The sequence below is a fragment of the Neolamprologus brichardi genome, chromosome 5, assembly GCF_056152115.1.
Source record: "Neolamprologus brichardi isolate AB-2024 chromosome 5, ASM5615211v1, whole genome shotgun sequence".
Classification (NCBI taxonomy): Eukaryota; Metazoa; Chordata; class Actinopteri; order Cichliformes; family Cichlidae; genus Neolamprologus; species Neolamprologus brichardi.
Genome location: NC_142108.1, coordinates 16,600,915 through 16,628,717, shown reverse-complemented (window position 1 = coordinate 16,628,717; position 27,803 = coordinate 16,600,915). Strand labels below are relative to the sequence as shown.

At 38.8% G+C, this 27,803-nt stretch overlaps 1 protein-coding gene across 8 annotated transcripts in view; it reads left to right on the top strand.

The window, feature by feature from the left end:
- The first annotated feature begins 2,585 nt into the window (after window positions 1-2,585).
- cacna1da (calcium voltage-gated channel subunit alpha1 Da) overlaps window positions 2,586-27,803 on the top strand; it is a 60,054-nt gene continuing 34,836 nt past the window's right edge. For 5 of the 8 annotated variants that reach the window (XM_006783348.3, XM_006783350.3, XM_006783345.3 and 2 more), the window contains exons 1-8: window positions 2,587-2,921; window positions 4,832-5,297; window positions 7,102-7,207; window positions 18,977-19,116; window positions 24,046-24,215; window positions 24,843-24,995; window positions 26,776-26,972; window positions 27,330-27,433. In XM_006783348.3, the coding sequence (XP_006783411.1) occupies window positions 4,978-5,297; window positions 7,102-7,207; window positions 18,977-19,116; window positions 24,046-24,215; window positions 24,843-24,995; window positions 26,776-26,972; window positions 27,330-27,433 (1,190 nt within the window). In that variant the 5' untranslated portion in view covers window positions 2,587-2,921; window positions 4,832-4,977. Of the gene's footprint in view, window positions 2,922-4,831; window positions 5,298-7,101; window positions 7,208-18,976; window positions 19,117-24,045; window positions 24,216-24,842; window positions 24,996-26,775; window positions 26,973-27,329; window positions 27,434-27,803 lie in introns of all 8 variants that reach the window. The other 3 variants (XM_087840781.1, XM_035916619.2, XM_035916615.2) reach the window with 1 other exon arrangement.

Genomic DNA, 27,803 nt, shown 5'->3' with positions numbered 1-27,803 from the left:
AGATCCTGCTTAACACCCACTTCTGAGCAAGAACTGACCACCTTTATGTCCCAATGCTATGCTTTTAGTGCTGGATTGTTTTAGAAGCCACGATAGGGTGCTTTATGGTTACAAAGCAAACAGGTTAATTAGTTCTGTGCTTAAATAACTATGGAAACAAATCACAGAGGATGGTTAAAGACCTGAATGTTTATGATAATGAATAGTTATTATAATTTAAGTGATGATGGAAAAAATGAATTATTGCAACATTATACAAAAAAGTTGTTTTCCACTGTTTTACTTCACTTCTTCTTTTAATAAGATGCTATAAGCATCACCTTCAGTCACCAGTAACTGTTATTTTTTATATATATGTTTAATTTTTTTATTCTGAAACACACACACACACACATAATTAAAACACCCAAAATCTGATGCCAGCAACTTGTTTCCCAAAAAAGGGGGGATGTTGTGCTGCATTAGCTGTTCTTTCACACTGTGAGCTGTTGGAACAGCTGCTTTAGTTTTAAAAGCAAACATCCCACGGAGCACTGTTCATGTGATCATTCAGAAATGGAAGGAGTATGGCACAACTGTAAACCTACCAAGACAAGGCCGTCCACCTAAACTCACAGGACGAACAAGGAGAGCGCTGATCAGAAATGCAGCCAAGAGGCCCATGGTGACTCTGGACGAGCTGCAGAGATCTACAGCTCAGGTGGGGGAATCTGTCCATAGGACAACTATTAGTTGTGCACTGCACAAAGTTGGCCTTTATGGAAGAGTGGCAAGAAGAAAGCTATTGTTAACAGAAAACCATAAGAAGTCCCGTTTGCAGTTTGCCACAAGCCATGTGGGGGACACAGCAAACATGTGGAAGAAGGTGCTCTGGTCAGATGAGACCAAAATGGAACTTTGTGGCCAAAATGCAAAACGCTATGTGTGGCGGCAAACTAACACTGCACATCACTCTGAACACACCATCCCCACTGTCAAATATGGTGGTGGCAGCATCATGCTCTGGGGGTGCTTCTCTTCAGCAGGGACAGGGAAGCTGGTCAGAGTTGATGGGAAGATGGATGGAGCCAAATACAGGGCAGTCTTGGAAGAAAACCTCTTGGAGTTTGCAAAAGACTTGAGACTGGGGTGGAAGTTCACCTTCCAGCAGAACAATGACCCTAAACATAAAGCCAGGGCAACAATGGAATGGTTTAAAACAAAACATATCCATGTGTTAGAATGGCCCAGTCAAAGTCCAGATCTAAATCCAATCGAGAATCTGTGGCAAGATCTGAAAACTGCTGTTCACAAACGCTGTCCATCTAACCTGACTGAGCTGGAGCTGTTTTGCAATAAAGAATGGGCAAGAATTTCAGTCTCTAGATGTGCAAAGCTGGTAGAGACATACCCTAAAAGACTGGCAGCTGTAATTGAAGCAAAAGGTGGTTCTACAAAGTTTTGACTCAGGGGGCTGAATAATTACGCACACCCCACTTTTCAGTTATTTATTTGTAAAAAATGTTTGGAATCATGTATGATTTTCGTTCCACTTTTCACGTGTACACCACTTTGTGTTGGTCTTTCACGTGGAATTCCAATAAAATTGATTCATGTTTGTGGCTGTAATGTGACAAAATGTGGGAAAGTTCATGGGGGGCCAAATACTTTTGCAAGGCACTGTATGTGCAGAATCTAGTTTGGCATTGCTTTGCTGATATAGGCAAGACCTTTTCTGCTAAAAATGGCAGCATAAACTTGTATAAGTAGTTCAGCATTGATAGAGTCATTAAGCACATGCAAGTTTTCTCTGCAATGTACACTAACACAGCCATGTATCTGCTTAAATTCTGGCTTATAGAAACTCCAGTGAGACCTGTTTTCAAAAAGGAATTTAAATATTTTGGTCTGTCAGCTCAGAGGAAAGTTTTCCCGCCTCCCCTCAGTCCATCTTAAATGTAAAGGTGGTGGAATTTATGGATCTTGTTTACATTTGCCACATTTTATTTTATTTTTTTAGCATGGTGGAGTTTAAACTTCCATTGTTGATCGAACAGTAAGCTATGTTTCTGGCAGTGGTTTTCAAATTTCCTGAGCCCATGCACTGCTTTTCACTGCAGAATCTTGTCTATACAAAGCTGACTTTCCGATTTGATTATAATATATTTTAAGGACGGCATTTTAAAGTTTCAGGTTTAATATGCTTTTTTTATATGAGCAGAGCGCTTAAATATTCGGAAGTCAAGTCATTTTTCAATTGGGTCTCAACTCTTGAAAGGGGAGTATACATACATGGGGTGGGAGTTTATTGAGCACCAGCAAGTTCTAATCGAGTAAATTATATGACTGACCCAGTTTATGACTGATGTCCTGCTATTTATTTATTTATTTTAATTTTCGGGGTTTCAAATGGAGTTCAGATATATTTGGTGGTACATTCTCATAAGACAGCCTTCCGAGGGAGTTAACAGGTTGTAATTAGTTTAAAGATAAGTTTATGTTCTGCAACAATATCCGGGAAGGAAAACTGAAAGGTGTCGCTTTGTTATTTATTTATTATTTATTAAAGAGGCGCTATCACTGGATAGCCCGCTTGACCCAGCAACGATCTGAAGTGTGCAGAACCATGAGTCGGAGGCAGGAGGAGGAGAGCTCGCTCTCAGCTGGACACTGGTTTCACTGTTGACTGGCTCCGTGACGATAAGCAGGCAGCAGACGAGGATGCTCTGTTGTCTGGTGCGCACTCTCCTGTCTCCAGCTCTCCACAATCACCATGGAAGAGCCTAATTAATGCACAGCCTCTCCGTGTCTCTCCCACTCCCGGAGCTGATGAATTTTAGAGCGCCGTTAGAGACGGGACCTGCGTTTTTCGCCCTCCGAAGCTCCGGACTCGGCTATCCATCGGAGAGGACCGCGACTGAATTATAAAGTCTTCAGAAAAGGTAGCTCACAGCGTGGTGCGGGTTCTGCTCCACAAACTGAAGTTAGCCTCTTAGCATAGCCGCGTTTTCTTGCATGCAGGCAATGATGTTTTTTTTAAATGTACATTTTATTATTGTCAGAGGACAGCAGATATTAAAGGCCACTTTCCTCTCGATGCTGTCCTGTTCTGTAGATTCACAGATCTGTCGCCTTGTCATAAACAATAGCCTCCACTGGTAAATTGACATGAATAGAGCTCTCCAGGGCTGATACCAGGCTGATACCTTTTCTGATCATGTGGACCGTACACTGTATTAGCCCCGAGTGTAAGAGCACCGCTGATTGAGGTTTGTTGTAATAACGTTGCCAGCTGTTTCTGATGGGCAGTGGGGACCATCTGACGGCTGTGCGCTGCTCAATTTTCACTATGAGCGCCCGGAGTCCAGCCTGTCATTTCACATCGCTGTGTTTTTTTTTTGTGTTTTTTTTTTTTTTTTTTTTTTGGGGGGGGGTGACCACGTCTTACCTTGGTGGTGTCCAAGGAGAAACACGAGGACGCTCGATGATGGTTATTTTGTCACGAATTGCTCATGGAAATGTCAGTATCTGTTTCCATCACGGTCGCACGGTCGACGACGTCGATGCAGCAGTGAAATTAATATCTAGAAAAATTATGCATTTAATACGCATTGTTCTCATTTTGAGCTTGCACTAGCCTTGGCTACATGAAGGCAGGAGCGTAGTGCAAAAAGAGATGTAAAGCAGCCAGTCTCGCTGCAGATGGTGTAGAGCCATGCATTAAAATAATACACATATCACATTTTGTGTGTGTGTGTGCAATAAGAAGATTAGTTCTTCTTGGAGCATCACTGCAGTGTGACCTTTTTGTGTTTCTTCCTCTGCGGGCCTGCTCGCAGTTCAAGGACTTACACAGCTGATGTGACCAAGTGATGCCTGAGAGTGGCAGCTCTGAATTGTGGCATGTTGCTTTTATTTTCCCCCCCCTTGTGAAATATGGTTATTTTTAGACAATTTGGGGCAATTTACTAATCCCAGACTTTGATCGTTACATCAAAGCCAATCAAAGCCTGCTATATTTGTTGAAGGTGATCAGGTAATTTCTCTGTTTGAGTTACTCACAGGACTGTGGAACCAGGATTGCTTATCAGAGAGGGAAAAAAAATGGGTTAGAGTTTCACTGAGAATGTACTTTGGTATCTCATAGTAGTGTTAGATTAATTGCCATTCCTATCATAAATTATAAGACCTTATAATGTTGCAAACATTAATTATAGGCATGTATCGATATGGTTAATGCTCTTTTGTTTTTAACATCATTAAACTCCAATTGTTTGCAATTCCATTGGGAGCCCCTCCTGTGTTGTATATATGTTTAGTACACAGCAGATGACAGGGAAAAAACTGTATGCTGATTTAGCACTATTATTAGTCGGAAAAATTAGAGGTTATTCCTAACTGTCAGTACTGAATATAAACAAAGTTAAGGCATGGCAAAGCCAGCTTTATTTACACAGCAGGGGAAATTAGAGAAATGAAGACGACAACAACATAAAAATAGTAGAATTAATGGAAATGCTATCGATCAATAATGTTTTAAAACAATAGCAACAAAAAAAATAATTCACAACATTCAGAAATAAATCATTCACTTTGTTCGGGGTGTATTCAAGCATCTAGGGTCCAATGTAATGGAGCTTTGAATGTATGTTGAACAGACTGTCAGAACTCCAGGTCCCAGGGTAACATGGATATGAGGAAGTAAAGCCATTCACAGTTTTGTATCCAGAAAAAGAACCTTAAAATCTTTACTTGTTCATACTGGATGCCTTTGCAGCAATTGAGGTAGGTTCAGTGTAATGAGCTTTGTGTTGTTACAAAAAACAAACTGTCTTTCTCACATTTTTTTCAGAGGCAAATTATGCCAGCAGCATCAGAGTCGGACGCCCTGGTGACTTGCCACCTCATTGGTCAGACTACTCTGCCCTCCTATAGTCTCCCGGTCTACCCTGGCAGATCCATGCTGCTGGATGCTCCTCACAGAGCCACGCCCGCACCATGAGCGCCAACGGGCCTGCCCCAGACCCAGCCCCTACCGCCCCAGAAGCCCCTCCCACCTCAACGACCGCCCCTGCTCCGGGTCCAGCCCCGGCCTCAGCCCCAGCACCGGCTCCCACGGCACCACCTGCTGCCCCCGCTCCACCTGCCCCAACATCCTCTACCATCCCGGTAGGTGCGTTGGCACAGAAGAAGCGGCAGCAGTATGCCAAAAGCAAGAAACAGGGCAGTAATGCCAACAGTAGGCCACCGAGGGCTCTGTTCTGTCTCAACCTCAACAACCCTATACGCAGGGCCTGCATCAGCCTGGTGGAGTGGAAGTATCCTTTAAAATGGTGCATGTGCATGCTTGTGTTTAGATTGGACAAAAGATCAAGGCTGATAAAAGAGTAGATATGGGCAAAGGAGGAAACTGTGAAATTTTGGTGTTTAGAGCTTTATGTAACACATGTAATTACGTATTACATCGCGTTATCTAATAGCCATTAATAATTGATTGTATCATTCAGAACTCAGAAAAGAAAATTCAGAAAAGTAATTTGATGATCATTGAAATTGTAAAATAACATCTTAGATAGAAGCAGTATGGCTGCAAAGTAGCAAAGTCTTTGTTTCTCTTCATATGAACGGGATAGTGCAGGATTTTGGGTCACTGTAACACAGAAATACAAAAATGTTTGAAAATATGTTTGTATGTGTGAGAACAGGCAGCTTTAAATTTTTTATGACCCTTGATAGGGAAACAAATTTCTGCTGATCTTTTTCCTGATCAATAAAAACAGTGATCATTTTTGGTGTCTACAACTCTTGGATCTTAGCTACGATAATTAAGTAATGATTATTGATGACTGCGACTAAATGTAGACTTAGGTTAACTAAATAGTAAACAGATTAAATTTCTCATGGTTTACATATTGTCTGCTTATTTTGGAGCATTTTTGTGTTTAGTAAAGGTTTGAATTCAGTTTTTCTACTTTATTGATTCTGATGGAAAGTGAATACACTTAAAGTCACAGGAAAATAAGTTTTTATATTATCTTAAATGCTGATAAATACATATATATATATGTATTTTAGGTAGGCGCAGTGTAGCTAATGTGCTATTTGAAGCATGTCTCTCCAATAAAGACAGAGTGAACATTACCATGTCATTACGGGTGAGCTTTATAGACGAAGCAACTGAACCCTGGCACAGCACAGCTGTGGTAGTGTTTTTGCTAGAACAGATGCTTCTATCACAAAAGCCGTCAGATGTTATAAAGTAGATTGCTCAACATGAATCACAGAGATATATTCATAAGCCCTCTTTTCATGTTTGTTGAAAAAAAAGTCTCTGGGGATTGACTACCAGTACACTTTAGGAAATGCAGCTGTAGCCATATCAGGTGTCCCAAATTGCTCTGCATGGACTACGTGCAACAGCACGGCACAAGTGGCGTTAATTTCTCAAATGTTGTTGGAATAGGGTCGTCTTTTTTTCTTTTTTATTACATTTTTGAATGACAAGAAGCTTAAATGTAACCTTTCAGGATTTGAAAATGAAAATGGAAAGCTAGAGTAAAATATGTCAGTGCTTACTGTAATGGAGGACATAATGGAGGTGAATGCTTTTCCCACTGTTTTAAAAATTTTAGTCATAAAAATCTGGCACGGTTCAGCATTTCATTAAATCAGTGTAGCTTGTCATAAACCCTCTGTTGGGGCGGCAGTTGTTTTTTAGATGCAAGAGTTTTTCTTTCTTTTCCATTATTTTCCATCATAGTTATTTTTTACCAGTTTTTCCAACTTTTTTGTCTTTTTCAGTCACGTTATATGCATGTGTACACACGTGTGGCCTCATCAGTGCAAATTATATAAACCTGAAAAAGGGGGCAAAGTTAGCATTATTATAAAAACCATATAAAAACATTAAATGACAAATACATAAAAACAAATAAAAATAAATGACAACTAAGATTTATGAAACAAAGCTCTGTATTCTACTGTATAAGTGAAGTATTTCATTAAGTATTTTGTTAGATACACGATTTCAAAAAAAATACACAAGTTCAAATGTGCAGTTTTTATCCATATAATTTATTGCTTCATTTCTCTGTCATCATTTTCCTTAACTTCCTCTCTCAGGCCATTTGATATCTTTATATTAATTGCTATTTTTGCCAACTGTATGGCCTTAGCTGTTTATATCCCTTTCCCTGAAGACGATTCCAACTCCACTAACCATGACCTGGTGAGTAGTTTGTGTAGCCAGTTTATGCATTTGAATTTGGTGTCTGTTGGTGTCTGCTACATACACATTGCTCCACATAGTAACAATATCAACTAATAATGTCAACTTCTTACTGTCTTCTTAATGATTGGATAATTAGTAAGGAATATAAAAAATATGATTTTTGCTGTATTTGTGATGAAACTGAAGGAAGATTGTCGAGTGCAGTGTATGCTGTACTCTTCTTGTCTGGTTAACTTTCATCAGATTATATTATCATTAAGCTGTTTCACGACACATTATCAAACGTGTTGTTGCTTTATAATCCTCTTTAAGTATATAGATTGATAATATCATTCTTCTGAGATGAAGATACCAGAGGTTTTGCAGTAACAGCAGGACACTGCATACAGACAGTGTTTTCTGTGTATACAGTAGCTTTATTATTTAGCATCTGCCGTGCTTAGGAGAGAAATACTTAGACACCCATTCTCACTGTGCTTTATCATGTCATCGTTTTCAGGTTTTATTCAGCGTTCTATTTTTAGAATTTTATCGTCATTGCACCACTCTTTGCACCTTGTGCATTTATGTCTGTATGATGAATTATGGGGGGCGTAGTTGTTGTAAGCATTGTTCCACAGCTGAGGATAAGTGGATTCTTCAAAGGCCAAACAGATGCATAGAATCTGCGATGCTCGCATGAACAGAGTTTGATAGCGTTTAGTGTGTTTTGAGTAGCGTGTCGAGTGAGTATGAAGACATGAAAGGATTTGAAAGCTCTATTTATGAGCAGAAACATGTGAGTGAAAGGTTATTGGCTTGCTCTAAATGACTGGCTAGAGTGTTCCTCTGACTGTTATGTTGCTGAACGTGCTGTGAAAGATAAGCTACAGCTCTGGTTAAAAGTGAGTTGGTCTACTTTAGAAAGGTGTGCTGCGTCCCAGTTTGACCTCCTGGAGGGTGACCTCGGGGTGTTTGTTTACACAGCACTGCTACATCAGAGAAAAGTGGGCCATCTGGGATGTTACAGTGCCTGATACAGTATTATCTACCATATGCTGTCAAGTTCAGCTTGGAGTGAAATCCAAAAGTGGTCTATTAGAATCGTAATGGTGACAACTTGAAGAAACTGTTGTAAAAGAAAATACAGAAAAAGAGTCTAGAAATAAGTAGCATTTAGTTCCTCTTCACTGAATATGAAAACATATTTTATTTGAAAACTATTGTCATTCTTTTGCATTGTGAATAATGATACAAAAAGGCTTTTTGTGAGTTAATTTGTGTGTGTTTGTCTGCCTTTATATCATAGAATATCTGTAATAGGAAAATGCTTTAATGACAGACCATACATTTGAGTTTTATTTGAGCATTGAGATAAACTACATGCAAATGAATGAGAGCTTCATTGTGCATTAGATGGCTGTTGAGCCAAACAGCTTTCAGGGACAGATGCCACTTACTAATATGTTTCTAGCTTCAAACTGTTAATGGACTGTGTGGCTGCTTGCTTATTTTGTACCAGTAACTTTGTATAGTGTCTATAGCTTAGATCTTTTTACAAATGCACCTTAATGCACCGTGAGCATCATGGTGGCATTTTAATCAGTTGAAAGTGTCTGAATTTACATATATGTGTGTTCAGATATGAATTAGTTTGGCAGCAAAGTCTGGGAACTTTTTAAATGTTGAGTTAAATGGTTACCAAATACTATTTGGGATACTATTTGCCACATAGCAGTTATTGTATGTGTCTTACTTCTTTATGTTTGTTGTCTTAACCTGCTATACACTGCTGTGTAATATTCATCACCGTCTTCTAGTGGTTTAGATAGGAGTGTCAAATTGGATTTATGAATGGACCCATTAAGAATTAACGAAAAACCTCAGTGCCTGTCAGGATCCAGGACTGAGTAGTACATTTATGTGGCTCTCATGCTTCATGAACAAGACCATTAAGCAGAGATGAGACGATGGGCTGATGAGTAGATATGAATAGATTTATCATGTATTGGTGTGCTTTCAGTAATTTTTACAGTTAGGGCTTTAACTTTTTAGACGTATAACTCTAACCTACTCTGTATTGTATTTATACAGAGGCTTTTTTAGTACACTCTATAGGTTTTTTTTTTTTGCTTACAGCGGTTACACTGATTATTGCCCAGTGCTACACACAGCTTCGTCTTGCTTGCACAGGCTTTTGGTTTAATTCTGCAGAGGCAGCATATAATAAAATACTAGAGGGCAAATAATGCAATCTTTTCCTTTTCAGCATCGCTCGAACAATAGAAATCTTTATAGGGCAGGTGTGCCAGCTTGGCCTTGGTTGTTCTACAGAACTCACGCTGTAGTCACAGGAGGAGCACTAGAGAGAAAAACGCTGAGCTGGTTTTGTTGTAGCAGCCAGCAGGTAAGGCTGGAGTGAAGATTGCCATTTCACACTACTCTGCTCTGCAGCCTCACAGGTGGACTGATATGAAACCTGAGTTGCTGTGCTCAGAGGCTGATGTGTAAAGCACGGAACAAATGATATCCGAAAGCTGCGATAGCATGCAGGTTTTAATTCACTTACAAAGCACAGAGACACTAAAACCTGCATGCAATACGCTGCTGTGTAGATGTGTGGATGTGTAAACTATATTCAGGACAGTCCCTACATGTTCTGTTGAAATCATGAGATAAAATACTCAGTCTGTGCATTTTACACTGTGTGCACAGTATGTAGGTGCTGCAGAGCTGCTTGACTTGGAACATTACATTGCTGCAAAGTCACAGAGGCCTTTATAGCCTGAGTCTGCCCATCTTGTTAGTAAGGCTTGGTTAAATGCAGCAGCTCATTATAAATAGAAAGCAATTTTCTCCTCAGGCGGAACAGAGGGCATAAGATTGGGGTCTAGCTACCACCAGGAGGCACAAGTGAGTAACAGGATGTAGCCAGCACACAAATGCACACATGCACCGTGAGACCACAAACCCTTGTCAGGACCTTATAGTCATATTTTCATTAATCTCTTGCTTAGTTTGCTCTCTGACTGCTCTTCTTTGTTTAGTCATTTCACTTCAGTAATAAGAAATGTACACGTAACCCACCCTACACGTGACTGCGTCTCCTCCACACCCACCTTGTCCAAGGGACAGACAAATAGTCTGTGACCCTCCTGCCTTTGCTTTAAGGTCATTTGTGACTTATCTATCTGAGTCTCAACACCACAGGCAGCTCCTGCTGAAGGTAGCTGAGCAAAACAATGACCTTTTCACGGTGAATATGATTCATACAACTTATCCTTTGTCAGGCAACTTGCAGTGAATTGCGTCTGGTATCAGGTAGTGTCTGTGCCCATATCCCTGTAATTGCGTAACTCTGGAGCTGCAGAGCTATTTATTTTACTGGGGACAAAAGGACACAAACATGTAAAGAGTCATTTGGATGCCAGCAGAGAATGATCAATTCTGACCAGTTTCCCTTTGGATGCTGTTACAATTTACTGTGCCACAATTTTTAAAATACAAATAAATGGTATAAGTTTGATATGGTATAATGGTAATGGTATAAACTGATGCCACATATGGCTTCAAATATACTACAGAATAACTAATCACGCAAATCCACCACCATGTATCCCCCTTAGCTTACATTCAGTCAGTTACAGCACAATGCAATGCCAACTCTACTAAAATCACATAGATATTTCACACAATGAGCAACATGTTTACAGGAACTAAAAGAAGAGAGGCTATTACGTGTGAAGTTAACATGCATGGGACTCTGTCCTAGGCATGAAATGTGCCTATTGTGTACCAGAAAATGAGCAACTATCAGCGTCATCATTAGTTCTGATGTAAATACGTACCAACAACTATCAAGGTGCCAAACTTGTGACCCAAAGCCAAATGCCTGCTGACTGATCACAATCATCAAGTTTTTCAGAGTGACAACAAGCCACTGAGAGGCATTCAGTGCTTCCTGTCAAATCTGAGGCACAGTACAGCAAAGTTTTCACAACTAATTATAATTTGAACATGTCTGGATTATTGTCAGTCTCACTTTTAAAAATCTTTTTACACGGCTGGAGATTTTAGAGATAATGTTTTGAATATTTTACACCAACACTTTCATTAGTGTGTTGAACATAATCATTGCACTTAGGTTCAAACTCCACTCCACTCCAATAGTACTGGTGGTTTATGATGTGTACAGCTTGCCTTTGTTATTATCAGCAAAAAGGCACTCTTAAAGACAGCCAATGATAGACAAACAAGGTAACTAAAATCATATTATCATCAAGCATGATAATAAAAACAACTAAATATGAATAATATACACTATTTCCGCTTTATATACGCAGTGGTTTTTATGGTATGTCTCAGCAAAAGAATGAAGTGGCCAATTTTAAAAAAAGTTATGGTCACCATGTGTCTTTATAGACCATATGCTGTTCACAATTATAATTTAACACAAAAAGTGCCAACGTGGGCTTGGAGGTGTAAAAGGTCCCACTATCCCTGAGCTTTTGGAGGGAGCTGAGGGAGCAGATGACAAGTATTGTATAGGAAGTGCTGCCAAGGTTCACATGTCAGTGTTTTAGTGGCATGTTGTGTTATAGAAGAGTGTAAATGTAAATGAAGCAGTCGGCTCTCTCTCTTTGTGTGCGTATGTGTGTGTGTAATGGCTGGCACAAGCAGTAACGCCTGGACCGTGGACTCCCATAGAGATGATTGTAGAAGTATGTGTTTAGTCACTTAACGTAGCTGCTCATTTGTGGCTCACACTAGCTCTGTCCCTGCTTGTTATCTTGAATGTGTAGTTTTGCACATGTGCCTAAGTGCGAGAGTGTGTTTGTCTGTGTGTGTGTGTTTGTGTGTGTGTAATTGAGGTAGAGATGGAGAGAGGCAGAGCTATGCTAGCTTTGTGCAAATGCTGTGTGACTGTGCAGCCATGATAATGTACAACAGCCGAGCATGTGCAAAGGCTGTGCATCAAACAGGCCTTCTTAAAGGGGAAAACTGTTTTAGGAAATCATTTCTTATAAAAATATTTTCATCAAGATTGCATGAGGAAAAAGAGAAGTTGCCATTTGTTGTTTGCTGTCCTAAGCATTTGTTGATTTGCTGTTGATGATAGATGATGATTAGAAATATAATGTGATGTATTTACATTTCTATTTGCATGTTACACTGACAAACTTTATACCAACCCTTTATAAGATTCATGAGATCCAAGAAAAGCTTCATGACCTCTCTGTTGAAAATGAGTGTTTGTGGTTTTATTTCAGTTAAAACAACGTTTTCATAAAAATATGTTGTCGTCCCTGGATTTTGTCGTAAAAATTTTACATGTATGTTTGTCAGTTTTGGACTCTTTATGTTTGGTTGTTCTCATATATGAAGTTTAGATTTTGGTGATGATTTTTGTTAATGTTGGGTTTCTGTTTTGGGGCCTTGTCTATAGTATAATGTAAGACTTAGTTCTGGTTTCCATTTGCATCATCCTTTGTCTTATTTCCTTGTTCATGTCTTGGTTTCTCTGTGTTCACTTGCTATGTGTCAGTAGTTTATGTGCCATGTCTTTTGGAATTTTTTCTGTTTTATTTTGAAAGATAGTTTTCCTTCCTCTAATGTGTTAGTTTTGCTTCCTGTCTGACCTCCCCTGATTGTGTCCACCTGTTGTTGATTACTTTGACCTGGGTCTCATTCAGTGAGTGCTATAGTTCTGGTAGTGTATATACTGTATATGCATCTGTGTACCTCTTTGTCAAGTTTGCATCTCCCATGTTTTCCTAGGTTGTTTTGTGTTGTTTCCTGTCAGAAGCATTGTTGCTCTGTACAGGTCATGTGGTATTGTAGATAACTGCTGTAGTGTAAAAACTCAATCCTGTTTTTTTCCCTCCACTGAGCTGTAACTGTGGCGAGACAAACTACCTGATCTCTGACAGCAGCAGCATTTTCAAATGAGGAAATGACAACAGTTTTATTCAGCAGATACATCGCTGCTCAGCTGTGTGTCGACTGTGTAGCTTTAGGGAAAAGCTATCACTTATCTCTTATGCAACAAATTTGTATATGTGTGTATGTATTATTATGTTTCCTTTTTTTCTTTGTTGAGACATTCATTTTAGCAGTGTGGGTAAGATGACCTGTACAGTAGTGTTTTCCTTGGCTGAGTGACATCCACATCTCACACGCAACTCCTGCCCGCCCCCACAGTACTTCAGATACGCACACATAAGCTACACAAAAAGACACATTTATGTGCTGTACATACAAACACATGAACAAATACAAAAGAGAGCACAGGGCAGATACGCAGTGCATTATGGTATTTCTTAGAGTAGTTGCCAGATTTCCTGCTTTTGTTATTCTTGTATTTGTAATTAGTAGTTAAGAATTACTGAAAACGCTACAATATCTGAGAAAAGTATATGAATACCATATTACAAATATTCCAGTTTACTAAACATATGACCAACCGGTAATCTGATTACTGTCTTATTAAAAGATGTACCTGATAAACACTTGAACAGCCATCCCAATATAGACTGCACACTCAAGCACCGATATTTACTGTGAAAACCTGCAGGAGTAGGCGGTGAAAAAGCACTAAATATTGGCTGCCCTCACCCCCCTGGCTTGGCTGGATGGCACTGACTGATCTATACAGACAGGGGAAGGAAAGAGAGATGTAGAGGGCGTGGGGGAGGGCGATAGCGGGAGAGTGAGAGTGTATGTCTACTCAGTGCAGAATCAGATCCGTAATGACACTGTAATGTTTCTTTAAGATTCGAGAGATATCTGCTCTCAAACTGTCCCGTAGCTGGTAACTGTGGAGTTTATATTTGGACGGAGTGTGTATACCCTATATTGTTCTACATATGACATACACTCAAACATGGACTCAAACATGCATATTTATACTCTGATTTCCATCTGTGGGCTCGCTGTCTCATACTCAGATATTCCTACAGGTACATATACAGTAGAGACAATCAGGTACTTATGAAAACAGAGCAAACAGCAAATTAAATGTGCACTGCACATGTTATGTCAGAGGAACCTGCACATATTTTCAGTCTAATTGTGACCATTTTCAACACATCTAGAGGTTTAAAGTTTAATGCAATAAAAAAGTTTAACCCTGGTTTATGTCATCATCTTTGTGGAGATTCCTGATTTATTTTTGATATATTTTTATTCCAGTCTTATGTTCCTGACTCCTAACTTATTAGCCTTCGTCTTGATGATGTGGTTTGTGTGTTCCTCCTCAGTGGTCTTGACTCTCCTGCCGAGCGCTGCAGTATGAAGCCAATGGGGTGGTGTTGGCAAACATTTTAGAAGAAAAGTAAAATTGCAACATTACAACAATATGAAGCAATTAAACACATAATACAGTCTAACACCAATGAGGTTGAAGAATATCAGTGCGTTAGAATAAAGGTATTAAAAGCTCTGTATAAATGTGTGAGCACTTTAAGTGCTTTGGTCAGTAAGACTGTAAAAGACTATATTAAAAAAGTCTAGTCTATTTAAAGTCGGGACAGAAAACTGGCAAAAATGCTGACTGTGTAAGTGGACAGACTTCTTAGTATAACAGCTCTATGATTAAGACATAGGGGAATCTGATGAATTGTGATTCTTATTTTATTTAGTTAATATTTAGATGCGGGTAAAACATTTTCAGCTTTTATTTTTCAGCTTAAGAATCTGAATAACTGATCAGTTTGTAGGCTGATATTTTGTGCCTGTTCATCTCTAACCTGCTTCAGAGTAGGTTAGGTCTGCACCAGAAGTTGCTGTGGTCATGTACTGCATTAAGAAATTAAATGTCTTCTGGTTAAACCCAAGATTAACCATGAAGTTGCCTTGATAACCCCAAATCCTGCTTCGTAGTAAAGGTCTCAGGTTGTGACAATAGGTACTTAAGTATTTTCCATAATGTTTACAATGTCACCAGATAACAGGACAATAACTGTTTTCTGTGTTTCGGTCATCTCCGTAATTTTTCCTTTAATTGTTTTGATCTGTTGCTCATACCAAGGCTCATACTGAGGCTGCTGGCCTGTGCCTGGCTAGCTCTGAACTCACTTTAGCTGCTTGTCCTTTGTTAGCTTCTTTAAAATGTTCATGTTAAGCTAGGTAGGTGAAGTGTAACAGTCTGATCTGATTTGTTGTTATGAATATTTTTGTGGTGGTCTCCGTGTACTTTACTTTAGTGAAGTTTGTGTTGTTACTCACAGTGAAGGGTTCCAAGCTCAAAACATATTACTGTGTGGCTGCACGTGAGTCAGCGTTTTTCGCCATGTGCGTATGAAAACAAAGGCACTGCGCATGCGCGTTTTACCCATATTCTATCGCAATATTTCATTTTCTTGTTGTTGGGCCATATCATACCGTTCACGATATGATATGGCCCAGTCCTACTTTTAGGGGTAGTATGGCAGGTTTCTAGGGTATATAAAGATTACTGTTATTAATATTTCACCTTCTGTGCAGTCTCGAAACCAAGCTAATGATCTATAAGCTCTGTCTGTTTAAACCAGAGACAGAAGTTAGAGGGGTATTTCTGTCTATCTTCTTCCAAAATGATGCATGTTGATTGGTTGCTAGGCTGCTTTGTTAAAACTATGTATTCATTCAAGAGCAATGTCAGATTTAAATATTAAGCCACAGTGTTTTAACAGCATAGACAAAATTGCACAACAAGCTTTATGTCTTTAATTTTGTAAATCTAGATTTTTGTCATTTCTGTGTGAAGTCTAGAGAAAGCTAAATTGCAGCTCATGAGCATTGCGGACAGGCCAGTCTGAACTGTTAATAGGTTCACATTACTGCTGTCCGCCTGGCTCAGTCATATGGCGTGTTATGTAGAAGAATGCATGGTTCAGTGGGTTAGCATCATATGTCATATGGTGAAGGGAGCTCTGTGAGATGAAGTGAGCTGTGCCTGTAGACACGAACACTCACCCTGTGGCAGAGAAAGGCCAGTTGGGGTTGTTGCTGTGGGGCTTGAGGAGGAACTTGTGTTATATCGTGTAGTATCCTACTCTAAGTTTATTGCTTTTGCCGTTACGGTGCATTTTTGAGTCTAAATATGCAAAGTAAGCATGTGTAAGCACGTGTGCTTTATGTGTCGTAATATACCTAAGAGGATGGCAGTGATGTAAACTATTAACTACATATAACGTTCATAAACTGTATTAGACGAGGAAATATGCTACAGTAAGTGTCTTTACAGCACAATAAGATGAGTCAGAGATATTTATGGTCATTCCCAAAGGCCTCTTTCCTTGCTCTCTTTCTCTTATTGTCTCTCTCCCTCTTTCTATTTCTGCCACCGTTGCTGATGAATGAATAAATTGCTGGTTAATTGAAAGGGAACGGTTATCATTTGCTATTATATTTAACATGCTTTCACAAACCAGGAAGTGGTAATTTTCACACACTTACTGTGGCCCTGAAAGCTTAAATTATTCTGATAATGTTAATAATGGGTGTTTTTAATATACAGTCATTGCTAAATTGCTAGTGATGACCACAGAGGAGAATATATATATATGTGTGTGTATATATATATATATATATATATATATATATATATATATATATATATATTTATTCTCAATGTCATTCTCAGATGTGTCCATATCAGGGTAAGTGTGTTGCCTGCTTTAAAGCATATGATTTGAGTTTTATTTATATGTTTTTGCTAACCAACAACAGAAAAATGCAAGAGACCGCCTCTGTTTGCTGCCTCTAAAATTGTTCAGTTGTCTCTGTCACTTTCCTTCCATCCTCACATGAATCGTTCTGTTCTCTCTGCTCCCTGTGGCCTCAGCATGCTCTGTCATAGAGGCAGCGGCCGTAAGCTTAACTCAACCTTTTACTTCAGTAACAAAGACACCCATGTCTCTTATTCTGGGCTAAGTGCTTCTCACAATCTGCAGTAAACTGTTGGGAAAACGAGCCCTGCAGCCCACAGTACCCCTGCATTTATCGTGTCCACAGAAAGGGATTAAAGACTCCCTCAGGCAGACGAGGTTATTATGTATATTACAGTATGTGTGCATGCATGCATTTTTCTGCATTGTGTTTAAAGTTAAGTTCCTGCCTGTGATACATTTAGTGCAGTGCTGTACTGATTGGCAGATATTTTGAATGCCAGCCTTTGTGCAGTTTATGCTGACCTGCCAAGCTTGAAAAATGCAAAGAGCTTCTTTCTGATTTCACATCTTAGCAAAAGGTGCGAGGACTCTTTTAAATGGTGCCATGTCACCTTTTAGTGTGTTCACCCCCATTTTCACAAACATCTCACTGTCTAAAATGCACATACTACCTTTGCCCGCCTCTGTTGTCAGATCCACTCCCAGTTGACCTCAACCTGATGGCTTAATGTTCCTGTGTTCTCTCTGCCTTTGAAACAACCGGAGAAAGGCGCACTGCTGAGTTACATCACTCTTTCTAATCTGTATATACCCTCTAAAAACACAGATTTTGTTCAGAGTGTGTTTGTCCCTTTTTTAACCTCTATAGCTCTCTGATACATTCATGCCTTTCATTCCAAACTAGTCAATTGGTTTTAACCATTTTAGCATGGCTCTTACTGGCTCTTTTGTAGATTTGCCCTTTTTTAGTGGCACACAGTGGTCACAATTTTATTTTAATTTTGCATATTCAAAGATACATTCCAGGCACTGAAATGTTTTCAGGATTATAGGTGACGCTTACACAGGAGATGCCATTTCCATGGGATTTATGTTGATTCCACATACAAAAGTTGTCCAAGTTGTTACAAGAAAAGTTAATCACTGTGTTTGGTCACTGAATGGCTGTGAACAGGCAGCCACACAATGTCCACTTCATACACTGACTAGTATTACCAACACTTAGAAGCTGTGAAACTTGATGTCTGCATATCTATGTTGCAGGCAAATCAGGAGTTTCAGTTTCCCTTTGGAGGTCACTTTTTCTTTGCTTTCTGACTCTTCTCTCTCTGATATTTTTCTAATAGTTGTTGTTGTACACAGAGTTCCCTTTAATAGGAAATCCATCAAAGACATTCAGGCAGTGTTGAGGAAGGTTGTCCTGCAGGCAATGACACACTCTGTCATCGAGCGTTGAAATGTTTGCAAACCAGTAATTAAAATTTAGAAGATACATCTAAAAAGAAAAAAGACAATTTACACTAACATTGATGTCCTTATCTTTTGTTTCTGTCTTTTCTTGTGCACTGTGTCAGTATTTCTGATCTTAGGGTGGAACATCATTGTTCAGTGCTTTGGAAGTACTCTATGAATGACTATTTACCTTTTTTGGCCTTTTGTTTGTTAAATGTCAGTAAAATCAATGTGGGGTGGTGACAAACTGCACAGTAATCGGGTCTGTTTGTATATTGTTTCCTATAGTGTAACAAGTATTGTAATTTCTGCAAACCTGGGTTATTTTTGTGTCCTGATGTATCAGTTCAGTGCCTACTGATCAATGAAAGTTGACGAGAATATTGCTTTGGAGGAATATTGTTCTTGTAAATTATAGATTTACTGTATTTTTAAGTAGTTAAAACAACTTAATTTTTTACATTTAATTTTAAAATATTTATAAATATTTTTGCTTCGACAAAAAGTCATTTCCTTGTTGCTCATCAGTAAAATAGAGCTTAATTTATCCTTTGATAGGCACTGTGTCTTTTACACCTATTCCTGTACCTGTGTGTGTTAAATATCCAAAACACTGTCTGTATTAATACCTTGCTCATGTTTTCATGTTTTTTTTTTTTTTTGCCTTTTTGTGTATCTGCAGGAAACAGTTGAGTATGCCTTCCTCATCATTTTCACAATTGAGACCTTTCTGAAGATTATCGCTTATGGCTTGGTGATGCACCAGAATGCGTATGTGAGAAACGGTTGGAACATGCTGGATTTCGTCATTGTGGTGATTGGGTAAGTTTTCAAGTTAAATGATAAATGCTCTGTATGTAAATGGTAAAAGGACAATGGTGGATTCTTTGCTAAACCTTGACAGAATGCTGGCACTACCATAATGAGATCCTCTGCAAGCGATGTAGTTGATGCAGTCCATCAGGATATCACGGCAAAGCGTGTAATAGACATGCTGGTCCACCGTGTCCATGGGTGGACTGGGAGCCAGCTAGTTTAATCAGTTCCGGGAATTAAAAACCCTGGAATATATTTTATGTTTTTTGCTCACTACCGACTTTTAACTTTAAATATATTATCTGCCCGTGCTGGTACTGCAATTTCTGCATGCAGTAATGCAGCTTCTGCATGTGTGTCTATTTCACATTTGGTATGACTATTGGTTGTTATGAAAATATTTCAGTTTGTAAGCCATTGATTGAAAGGGACATGATCATAACCAAAATTCACACCAGGAGAATTGGTTGGCTGATAGTTTTTGATTTTTTCTGTTCATTTCAGTTTGAGTTTTGTTCACTTAAGTTCAGTTTTTATTTCTTGAAACTGTTTCAGTTTGGCTTTTGTTAGCATCAGTGTTGCTGTTGTAAAGCTGGGTTCAGAAAAGGTGTCACCGAAAAACACTTTGTGCCAAACTGACAAAACCTAAACTACAAAAAAACATTTTCCTGTATGATTTTATTTTCTTTTATTTAGCTTTAGAAGTATGCAATATTCTTTTCAGCTAGTTTTAATTCGTTTTAATTCTAGTTCAAAGAAAACATTAAGTCTAGTTCCTTAGGTTTTGGTTCAGTTAACAGAAATGTTACCACTTAGTTTTTGTTAACCACATACCAAAACTGTTATTTATGTTAGTTCTAGTTTACTATAATTATTATTTTGCAACCCACTGAACTTTGGCCAGATGGTGGGATTTGAAATCTAAAATCTTAGGTTCAGGGTTTTTTTTGTTATTTCATTTATTGACACAACTAGTTGTGATTGTTAAATTTGTTAATATTTATGTATTATATTTGCTCGTTCTGTGTGCTGGTTTGCAGGCCAGGTCACAAGGTTTAGCTATTTTTAGTCTCCTTTTAGGATTTTTTTTGACTTGTGACATTTGCAGTTTACAGTGTTTGTAAGAGGAGAAGTCAGTATTAAAGCTAAAGTTGCTTAAGCCTCTGCTCCAAGTGGCCAACTGCTAACAGAGACCCTCATACACCCACAGTATATGACCCAGAAAAGACAGAGAGAATAAATCAGAGCTTTACCACCACTGGAGTGAGTCACCATCTCTCCATACTTCATCTCTTCTCCAACACTCCCTCCCATCTTTCCCTCTCCTCTCACTGACTGTCTTTCTCTCACGCTGCTCTCCTTTGTCTCTGCAGCTTGTTCTTATTACTGCCCCCTTCCATTTTCATATCTCAAATGGTTCATGCTTTACACCTCCCCACCTCTCTCTGCCCTCATTCCTATCTCTTGCACACTCTCCCCGTGTTATCTTCATCCTTATCTCAGCCTTATCTCTTTTTTTCTCCTCTCTCCTCCCTCTTTCTCTCCTCTAATACACACAGTCCAGTGGGTAGCTGGGTCAGATCGCTGTCTGTATGCTGCATGCAGGGTTGATCTGCCATCCACTCAAATGCAAAGACGGCTGTCCCAACTATTAAATGTGACTGCAGCTTCTAAAATTTGAAATGACACATTTGAAATAATTTTGCGAGGATCTGATGAAAATCGTCACAGTTCAGTCATCAGGATGTTTGTATGTCCACTATTTATTCTATAGTAGTGTGTAGGGACTTCATGAAAGGCAAACACACATTTTTTCCCCATAGAGAAAAAAAATAATCCAAAAATAGTGTTTTGTTTTAACTTGAAGAACTATATTGTTGGGTTTAAACCTACATTTTAACATTTATTTTACCAGGAAGTCAGACTTTTTTGCAAGAGTACTATGGTACACAAGCTTGAACCCAGGACTTGCTTGCTATGAGGGAACAGTGCAAACCACTAAGCCATTGTACTGCCTTGAAATCTACAAAATGGATTTCTAAAGATGCACTGATCAGAATTTTAGATTACATTGGATAAAGTCTTGGATGGGAAGGAACGATTAATGGTAACTAAGCTGTAGAAAATGATCACATGACAGTTTTTAATCGCTAATGAATGTTAGCGATGTAATATTTTTTTTACACATACTAAACCAAGGTTTGTCTTATGAACATACTGGCTCAGATAAGGTAAATATTTCTTACACTTCATGCAGTTCATCTTAAATAATACATTAATATAAATACATTTTTGTGCAGTTTAAAAGCCAAAGACAAAACTCAGAAAGTTGCATAAGCTACAGAAGTCCTTGTGATTTATTATGCATTAAAGCAAAGTTTTTACTACGTTGCAAAGAGTGGACACATTTTTGGCAACATATTTAATATACTACACTGATATTCTTGCTGTAAAATATCTACTGCAGTGTTGGGATGTGCATTATTAAACATTTTTATAGATATTTCTCTTTACTGGCTGTACTTGGATAGGGTTTTGAAAAGATTGTGGTCTGGTTTATTAAAAGGTCCGCCGTGCCTGAAGCTTCGAGCCAACTCTGACCGAGTTCATAAGTGTTTCAGTGAATTTGTTAAAAACATTTTTAGAATCTAGCCAGTGATTGTGCTGGACTTAAACATAACTGGAAAACTATTTTTCAAAGGAACACGTTTCTAAGAGGAAGAGTTAAACTGTGATTTGTTGCAAATAGGCTTAAACCTGTAAACCTATTGGAGTGACCCTTTGAATAATGACTGGAGACACTGGGAAAACACCTGCTTCAAATAATCTGATGTTCAAAATCTTTCTGATTTACTTTATGAAATATGTTTAGCAAAAAGGTGTCAATATGTGAAGGAGGGTTTTCTTTTAAGCATGACTGGATGACTAATAAAACCCCCAGTGGCAGGCGGTCAGTCTTACAGCTGTGACTCAGTATAACATAAGCCGGAGCAGACTGTGCTTAAAGGCCATCAGAACTCCTTCCAGCGCCTATCGGCAGCTCTATTCCCTGCTTTTAGTCCGCAGCTTTGATGTAATGTGTTGAGATGATTTTCCCTCTTGGCTAGGTGAGGAATGTCTATCTGAGTGTAATGAAGGGTCCTCTTTCTTGGGGAGGGATTTGTTCACTGCTGATTTTACTTTACGACCACGGAAGGAGGCACTTCCTATGGTACAGTTATCTCTTGTATACAGACCCACCGTGCACCAGATGTCAGTGGATGTTATATTCTGGGCTTAATCTGGCTGGCCAGATATAACCTTTAAAAAAATGTCCCTTTATGACTAAATTTGGGAAAAGGGAAAGTTCAGACATTAATATTTGATTGTGAAATGGAGTAGGGACCACAGCAACTTAGCCACAAGGTGTGAGACCACATAAAGCATGGTAGAGAGCATGTGAAGGCATATGTGTAAAGGTCACCAATGATTTGCTGACTCAAGAACTGCAGAGCTCCAAACCTCCTCTGGCATTAACATCAGCACAAAAACCGTGTACTGGGATCTTCATGCCATGGGTTTTGATGTCCCAGGAAGTGTCATATACAGACGGCCCAGTAGTATTGTCCATAAAGTGTATTTTCACAATATAAATATCCATCTTTCTATCTAGTGATATCTGATCTATTTAGTAAAACAAAATACCTCTGCGTGTAAATAATATTGCACATTTTTCTATGAGTCTTAGTATTTGTGAAAGTTACAGAACTTTGTTCATATATTTATGTGGTTCTGTTGCACAACAAAGACAGAAAAACTTTTGTTTTTCTGAAAATCTGTAATTTGATCTTTGGTGGCGGGTAGATTAAAAACTAATACGTTAAATACATTTTTTTGTATGCTGGCTTTTTAGCTTGCAGGCGTTGTGGATATGTGCTTGTGTAATGTTTGCTGTTTGCAAGGTGCGAGCATTTCTGCCCAGACCACACATACAGTAAGGAGGGGCCAAATCTTTTGACAACCTTAACATGTAAACTTTGTGGAGATCCACATTTGTTCAATGGACCTTGACTGTGACACTGTGCTGGGAACATATGTAAATAGACGACTTTCACTTTTTAACAAAATCCAAATTAGTATGACGAAGTCGTCTTTTCACCAAACACTCAAACTGGGCACTGACCCAGACGGGTTACAATGCTGTCATATAATCCTGCTCTTTCAACATATCCACTGGCTTTTTTTTTGTTTGTTTTTGAAGCGCTGCATGTAGGGCAAGAAATATCTGGGTTTTTTTTCTAGTCTTAAATTTTTTTTTGATTGGATCATTATCAGTACGGTGTTTACTAACCATTTTGATGTAGTCTAAAATGATATTTACAGCGGATTGTGGTGAATAAAGGTTTCAGACTGCTTTTTATCAAATTGTATCCTGGAGATTTCAGTATGGCTTGTGGGTGGCTGTAAAGTAAACTGATGCCACCACATAATAGTTTCACAGCTAAATGATACTTTGAGGGAATAACGGCAAAGTGAAAAGCTTTCAGCCAGGCAAAATTTTTAATGTCAAAAGTGTTTGTTGGAGATCTTAAATTGACTTAGTGACATTACTGATGTGAATAGGAGCTTATGAACTATGAGAAAGTAAGACTTTTAATATATTCTCACATTTTGTCAGAATCTGAAGGTTTATTAACCCCATTTTAGCGCCTTGTAGATTCAACAACATACTTGTTACATCTTACGTTTACTCATGCTCGTGAAGGTTTGTTTCTTAATTGCAATAAATTATTGACGAGTGAAAATAGTAGAACTGAATGAAAGGTTTGCCATGCTTCTTCTCAAAAATGATCTTTAATCTTTATCTACTATTTGTTAAAGATTGTCAACACTGTTCATTATGTACCTCAAATGCAGAGGTGACTAATGTAAGGATTTTTCTTTGTTTTCCAACAGACTCTTTAGTGTTGCATTGGAGCTTTTGACCAAAGAAGAAAAGGGAGAAGTTGAAGGAGATAACCATGCATCAATGCATGGGCACGGGGGTAAGCCAGGTGGATTTGATGTTAAAGCCCTTCGAGCCTTCCGTGTGCTGCGCCCCCTGCGGCTGGTCTCAGGAGTACCCAGTAAGAGAACTTTTAAGCTCCACACATTGGCAACCCATATTTATTAAATGTACATAATTTTTACATCTCTCGTACAATAAAATTAGTCCTTTTTTTATAGAAAAATGCAGGGCTAAGGGTTAAACACGGCAAGTCCAGATGGTCCATGTGCAGTCCCTGAGGACTATTTTCTTTAAGCATCTACATCAGCAACCAAGGCCCATGTGCTCTCAGTTCCATAATAATAAACAAACTTACAGAAAGAAACACAACATGCTTATGAAATATACGAGGCAAAGATGTTCTGAAATATATACTGAAACCAGTATCTACATTCTTTCTACATTGTTATTTATATTTATATATTTATATACTTGAAAACCATAAATACTTCCGTTTGTTTATGTTAGCAGTTTGTGAAATTATTATACGGTTGTGATTACGTTTTATGTATTTATGCAATTTAAAGGTAAGCTAAGTAAGATCAAGAGCAAACAGAATTAGCCACTTCACCAACTGGAGCCAGGAATCTAATTTTTGTGTTAAGAACAGGTACATAGACTGGTAGAATTTGTAGTTTGTGTTTTCCATTTGGTACTACAAAGTACGGCCAGGCTTTGTGTAAAGTGTTTGTTTTTCTTTGCTTAGGTTTACAGGTGGTGTTGAACTCCATCATTAAAGCCATGGTCCCTCTCCTGCACATTGCCCTCCTGGTCTTGTTTGTCATTATCATCTATGCTATTATCGGCCTGGAGCTGTTCATTGGTAAAATGCATGCAACCTGCTATTTCCCCAGTACAGGTGAGCACTTTGACTTTTATATATAAAATCAAATTGTTTTTTTAAATAAAGTAACAAGGAGTTGAGGTTGTTGTATGTCAGCTGTGATTTTCCATTAACAACAACAGATTAAAGGTATAATCAGGATAATGCTTAGTCTGGTGATTTGCTTACCCAGACAAATGAGTACAAGGGATTTTTATCAGGACAGGTAATAGCTTTATCAGATACAGTAATAGTTTCTGTGCTTTAATTACTTATTGGGTGTGGTCATAATCTTCTTTGCCTCTGTCAGTGACTATCAAAAACCATACCCGACCTCCCTTCTTGCTCTGTGTCAAACTGACACAACTTTCATGCTTTCAAGAGAGCAGGGTCTGTTGCTATGATGCAGACATCACGCAGCAGTTTTCAGTAAAACAGTCTACAGTGTCCAAGCCTCAAGGCGGCACATTGGTCAGGAACGTGTGCGCCATTTTTTCGTCATTCACGGGGTTGTGCACTGTCAATTTGTCCCCCCTGGGCCAGACTGCCAACCCAGAGTTCTACTGTAGCATCCTGAGGTGTCTCAGAGCGAGGCAGCCAAAACGACCTGAACTGTGGTGCACGTCATTGTGTGCCAGCGCACAGCTTGTTAAAAGACTTTTTTAGTCACTTCAACAAAATCAGCGACTGTGCTTTCCACATTTAGCTCAGCGCTGCTTCATACTGTTTGAGTTTAAAGTTCAGGATTTTGACACACTGGAGAAAATTCGGCATTCATTGCAGACACAAAGTATAAGTAGTTATAATGGATCTTAGGTAGCAATCGACCTATAGAAGCATTCCTCAAACAGTTCCTGCGCTGGTCAAGGAAGACTGGCCAAGATTAAAGGTGATATAGTAAGCTAGTTTGATTGTTTTTATGAGTATAGTTAAAGAAGTTTATGATTATGCCTCATATTTGACAAAATGAAGCAGACAAAGATGAGTCCCAGACAATCTTTTTCCAGTTAGAACTCAAATTATATTATTTATTTCATATAACCTCTAATGGCAAACAAAACAATATGTAATTCTCTATGAACATTGACACAGTTAGCTCTGAGAGGGATGATGAATTTTCACAAATTAATGTGGCAGGTCAAATCAAATTAGGCATGCCAAACTCAATCTTGACTGGCTTGTTTTCTCCTTAAGCTGAAATATAACTCATAACTTAGACAAAAACATAAAAGTATGTACTGCATGACTGATATATTGGATTCTGTGACAGAAGTTATTCTCTAAGTAGTTTACTTCAAACATAGACGTCAGGAATTTCCAAAGTCCATGTGAGGGGTTGTGAGATGGAGCAATATTTCACAGAAATATAATCATTTTAATAGTTTGTGAACTAAATCTTCAGAGATGGAAATACCTCTTTGATGGAACTCACTGAAACATAAAACCTAACCACAAATGTTAGTTAATTGTTCCAATAATGTTTTGTATAATATGTTTTTATATTGTGAAACTGTAAATTGAAAAGTGGTTCGTCTCTAAGATATACAGATATGTTATTGTCAAAGTTATTGTCAAAGTTATTTAAAAGTCTAAAGTAGACTTTTCTACTGCTGAACAACTGTAAATGAGAAGAATAAGATAGCTGCTAAAGAGATGCTATTTGGTATAAGATGCAGTGAATCAGAGTGCTCTTAGTCATAACATTTACACTGTTTATAGTAGGAAATCCTACAGTTAAGACTAGGCAGTCTAAAAAGCAACTTTATTTGCAGCACTTATGTTAAGTGTCAGATTATTTAAAACTCTCTTTCTGTAGATATGATAGCAGAAGAGGAGCCAGCTCCATGTGCGATCTCAGGGCATGGGCGCCAGTGCCCCATCAACGGCACGGAGTGCAGGGAAGGCTGGCAAGGTCCCAACGGTGGCATCACCAACTTTGACAACTTTCTGTTTGCCATGCTGACGGTGTTTCAGTGTATCACCATGGAGGGCTGGACTGACGTGCTGTACTGGGTGAGTCTCTCGCTCTGTGCACCCAGTTCAATAACCTGTGACTGTCACATTCTTTCAGCTTTAATGTCTACTCAAATCAAACGCACAACACCAATGCGAGTGACAGTCTGATGATGAAGCTGCTGATAATTTCCTGGGGCGGCTCTTACCACTCTGATATGATTGATTGGCTAAATGATTGAATTCAATCAACAACTCATCAAATAAAACGATACTGTCCTGACAGTCATCAGCACTCCTAAGACTTGTTCTCTCTTCCTCCTTTCTAACAGTTTAACACCCTTTTTCTGTCTGTGCATCCTTCCTTCCTTTTCCCCCTGCTCTCCTTTCTCTGCGGTGACTGATCCCCTCCTGCAGATGAACGATGCCATGGGCTTTGAACTTCCATGGGTGTACTTTGTCAGTCTTGTGATCTTCGGCTCCTTTTTCGTTCTTAACCTGGTTTTGGGTGTGTTGAGCGGGTAAGCACCATCTTCTCTTTCAAAACAGAGACTTTCTGCTTCTTTGAGGCAGAAGGTTTCTGTCTTTGTATGTGTCCATGTTTGTTGACGGGCTACTTTTGGCTTCTGTAGGTCAATGACGCCATTGGATGGGAAACACCGTGGATTTATTTTGTCAGTCTGATTATACTGGGATCCTTTTTCGTGTTAAACCTTGTATTAGGTGTGCTAAGTGGGTAAGAGGCAACTTTTGCGGTGGGTTTGGTCTGTAGTGTGCAAAGTGCATGCACTTTGGGTTTGCTGTGCTGCTTGACACTCACAACATCATCCCCAGGTGATTGCAGCGGATGGCTGCTCCTCCCTGAGCCTGGAGGTTTCTTCCTTTTAAGTG